General features: G+C 50.3%; 1 protein-coding gene across 1 annotated transcript in view; it reads left to right on the forward strand.

Annotated features, from left to right (window-relative positions):
- Window positions 1-671: 671 nt before the first annotated feature.
- The window catches only part of LOC137608071 (cadherin-4-like), a 235,100-nt gene continuing 234,607 nt past the window's right edge, over window positions 672-1,164 (forward strand). Inside the window, exon 1 of the mRNA XM_068334093.1 lies at window positions 672-916. Coding sequence (XP_068190194.1) covers window positions 860-916 — 57 coding nt within the window. The 5' untranslated portion in view covers window positions 672-859. The remainder of the gene's footprint in view (window positions 917-1,164) is intronic.

Here is a 1,164-nt window from a genome sequence, read left to right on the forward strand (position 1 = left end):
GTCTCCACAACATCTCACCTTGGCTGTTCCTCTGAGGAACTCATTTCTGATCCCATCCAACCTGGAGAACCTCAACATCTCCTCCACCTCCTGTCTCTAATCCGTTTCAATCCTAACTAAAAGCAGATTATACCACCACTGAAATCTAATAACACACACCAGATGTTAAAATACACACATCTGTGAATTGATGTTTGGAGTTTGATGCTTGATGACTTCACCATGTAGTTTTTTTTTTTGCCTTCACAGAAACCTGAACCCTGGCTTTACTGACCCTTTCATCTGGAACCATGAAAACTGCTAAACTCTTCAATTCACCCTCGGAGGTGAGGGTGTGTGTGTGTGTGTGTGTGTGTGTGTGTGTGTGTGTGTGTGTGTGGGTGGGGGGGGGGATTAAAAATATGGTAGATGTTGAATCTGTTTGATCCACACTTTCCAACGAGTGTTTCTTTAAGTGCGTGTGTGTGGAGTTTTTTCCTCCAGCGGGTGATAGGAGGGGTTGAGGAGTGACGCTGACTGCGCCTTGGTGCCGAGCGGAGCGCACACACACACACACACACACACACACACACCCCCCCCCCCCACACACACACACCTGCAGATGATAGAGCCGGTGGAACCGGGAGCGGAGCCGCAGCACACACACTCACACACACACACACACACACACACACACACACACACACACACACACACACACACACACACACACACACCGAGCAACCGAGGAAGGGGACGCAACTTACCGAGCAGTCCGACAAAGAAGGAGGGATTTTTATTTTTTATTTTTTTCACCACCACCGGAGCAGAATTACGCGCCGAGCCTCTTCCCGCGGTCCTGCGTCGCTCGTTCGCCACCATGAGAACGGACTTCGGTTTGGTTCTGACTGCCGCCCTCCTTCTCCACACAATCCGGGTGAGATTTTCTTCATGTTTTATCTATTTATTTATTTATTTGGTCGTGGCTTTGCTTGTTCTGACTGCGAGGAGGACGCGCAAAGCGGGAGGGGGAATGTTGGGGTTTGGATAAAGTCGTTTTTCGTGGGATGGGGTCCGGTTTTTGGAGCCGGAGAGCTGCTGCTGCCGCTGCGGCGCAGCGACGGGTTTCTATTCCTCTACAAGTCCGGTAATTGGTTCCTAATGAATTCCGCGGAATCGAGAGAC

Source organism: Antennarius striatus, chromosome 2 (assembly GCF_040054535.1).
Source record: "Antennarius striatus isolate MH-2024 chromosome 2, ASM4005453v1, whole genome shotgun sequence".
In the NCBI taxonomy this organism is placed as follows: domain Eukaryota; kingdom Metazoa; phylum Chordata; class Actinopteri; order Lophiiformes; family Antennariidae; genus Antennarius; species Antennarius striatus.